Source organism: Trichosporon asahii, assembly GCF_000293215.1.
Source record: "Trichosporon asahii var. asahii CBS 2479 unplaced genomic scaffold scaffold00011, whole genome shotgun sequence".
Taxonomy (NCBI): Eukaryota; Fungi; Basidiomycota; class Tremellomycetes; order Trichosporonales; family Trichosporonaceae; genus Trichosporon; species Trichosporon asahii.
Window position 1 is genome coordinate 1 of NW_014040913.1, and position 2,736 is coordinate 2,736.

Below are 2,736 nucleotides of genomic sequence, written 5' to 3' on the forward strand. Positions count from 1 at the left end.
CCCCCCCCTACTGCCCGACTGCCCCTTGCTCCACCGCATTCATCCTCTTCCACCACCCTCTAAGCACACCCTGCCCCCATCAGATCGCCAGCTTTCCCACCATGGCTGTTGGCGTCTTTTCCGTGACCACTCATTGATATACTCCACACTCTCGCACACTTCTTCCTCCTCTGCCCACGTCTTCTTCATGCTGACTCGTGCTAGATTCTCAGCGCGTTACCTCTCCCTACCTCACTACCGTAGGCTTCATTGCACCCCTCTACTCTCCTCACTACCTCTTCCCCCCGTCCGACCGATCACCGAAATGTCCTCCGCGCCTTCGACGTCGGTCCCGGCCTCCCGGCCCAACCCCCCCTCTCCGGCCTCCAGCCGGAAAGCCGTCAAGGCGTCTGCGTCCACTTCGGCCCACTCGTCTCGACCGCGACACGCCGACCCCTACTACGGACATGAGGAGACGGCCCTCATGTGCGCCGACTACATCCTCTCCCTCTTCGGATGTCCCGACGTGCCCCCGCAGGCCCACCCCGGTCAGCCGACCCCTTCCATGGCGCACTTCATCGCCTATGCTCTCCACCGCACCCGCCTTCCTTCCGTCGTCACCTTTGCCGCCCTTCTGCTTCTTGACCGATTAAAGACGCGCTTCCCTGCCGCCCGCGGATCGTCCGGACATCGTCTGTTCATCTCCGCCTTCATGATCGCCTCGAAGGTCATCTGTGACGACACCTACTCGAACCAGTCATGGTGCATCGTCGGCCAGAAGATGTTCTCCCTCAAGGAGATCAACCAGATGGAGCGCGAGATGTGCACCTACCTGGAGTGGAAGCTGAACGTCACTGGCGAGGAGGTTGCCGAGTTTGAGGCTCGCGTCCGCGCTGAGCACGGTCCTGTTCGCCGCTCTGCCACCTCGGAAGTCTCGATGGCTTCTGTCTCTCCGGCTGTTTCCGTGGCTGGATCGTCGTCTGCCGCTGCTGCCGCCGCCGCCGCTGCCTACCCTTCGCCCAAGTCCACGCCGGACCCTTCGCGACCCATTCGCCCGGTCCCTGCTCCCTCGAAGCGTGGCAGCAGTGCGTTTCCGTCACCAGCTCACAACGCCTATCTCCACCCCTCCCACATCTCGCCGCAGCCCCCCGCGCTGAGCTCGGCCTCTTCATCACTAGCCTCGTCGCCTGCGTCCGAGGACTGCAAGACGCCCTCGCCCGTCGCCGCGATTGCCAGCCGAAGCGACCGACGTCGTCGCGCACGGGCAGCAAGTCTTCGGTCTCCGACTGGGCCGGTTCGGTGCACATGGGCCAGCCGCTGAGCGTCGGCGCCTGGTAATACCGCCCGACCGCTCTCTCCATCTCAACCATTCTTGCCTGTCCATCATAATACACGTCTAATACAACAATTACCTTTAAACTATCCCCCTCTCAAGTCCGTCTCTCCCATACCAACCCGACCTGCATCTCGGGCTGTACAGTTGTATACATACACCATACTCAATCAACATCTTGTCCACATTGGTTTCTCTCCTGCATCGACACTCGTCTTCCATAGGGTTTATTTTTTCATGACAGATCTATGCTATTGGTGCTTGCCACCAGCCTGTCTACTTGCTTTCTCGAGTTGCACTGCATAGAAACAGACTGACTGGTCGCTGGATCTTTGGATCTGCATCTGATTGTCACGCGCACTGTTCCTTTCACTTGAACCAGGTCTCGGGCCGTCTGTGTCTTGCCCTTTGTCGTGTTTCCCACGGAAAATGGCCGACTCCAACGCGTTGGGATCATGCTGGTGTACGCTGGGTGCGCTGGGCGGGTCCCAAGACTGGGCCCACTGAATTGCGGCGGATCTGGTGGCACCATGGCTTGGACGACATGCATGGTGCCATCGCGTCACGGTCAGTTGATGCAGGGTGACAGCTGGAGCACGCTGGAGCACTGGAGCGCTGGAGCGCTGGAGTATGTGTGCCGTGTGCCTTGTGGGTGTGGGTGGGTTGCCGCCGGTGCCGAGTGCATCGTCTGGGTGGTCTGCCGTACTGTGCCGCCATGCCGCTATGCCGGGACTGCGGTGTGGTGTGGGTTTGGTGTGTTATCCCCACAAGAAACGCCAACACCACCGAGTGGCGCGTGAGCTATGAGCCATCAAGACTCCGGCTGTCGGCTGGCCGCCGCGGCGGCTGGGTATGGGGCGTGCCAGCGAGCGGCTGACAACTGGCTCTCGCCTGGCTGGTCTGGCTGGGCTGGGCTTGTTGGCGTACTGGCGTGTTGGCGCCGCCCCAGCGCTCCGATGAGGTCGGTGGCATGCATCAGTCATGGAATCGGCCCAACACGGCTGCGAGCTGCATTAGGATCACTCGGCACTCTGGCTGGTGCAGGGATGCGCACTCGGCTGTCCAGACAATCCTACACTACAGAAACGCCTGAATGCGCTTCAGGCATACGCTATAGCCTTTTAGTTGTAATGCTGCAATTTGCGCAATTGACAGCCAAAGCGTCACACCCAGCGTCACTCGACTGTCCACAGCAGACCACAGCGTCAGCGGCGCCGAGTCTAATAGCCAACAGTGCATAGGTTCTGTGCTAACTGACGGACTAGCGGCCGAGAGCGCAGATCCTGGCCCTATTCTGCACGGCGCACGGCGGTGTCACTAGACCCCGATATCAACCCGTCCCCGTCCAATAGCACCTATGATTAGACTGCGATTCTGTGCTTGCTGCATTGCTAGTCGGTTAGTCGGGCATGGTCATGTGTCGG

General features: G+C 60.4%; 1 protein-coding gene across 1 annotated transcript; it reads left to right on the forward strand.

Moving 5' to 3' along the window:
- Nucleotides 1–304: 304 nt before the first annotated feature.
- On the forward strand, nt 305–1,300 carry A1Q1_07522 (uncharacterized protein; the record flags this gene model as incomplete). Its single annotated transcript, XM_014326989.1, has 1 exon — nt 305–1,300. One exon carries the CDS (start codon nt 305–307, stop codon nt 1,298–1,300), a length of 996 nt encoding a protein of 331 aa, XP_014182464.1.
- Nucleotides 1,301–2,736: the final 1,436 nt, after the last annotated feature.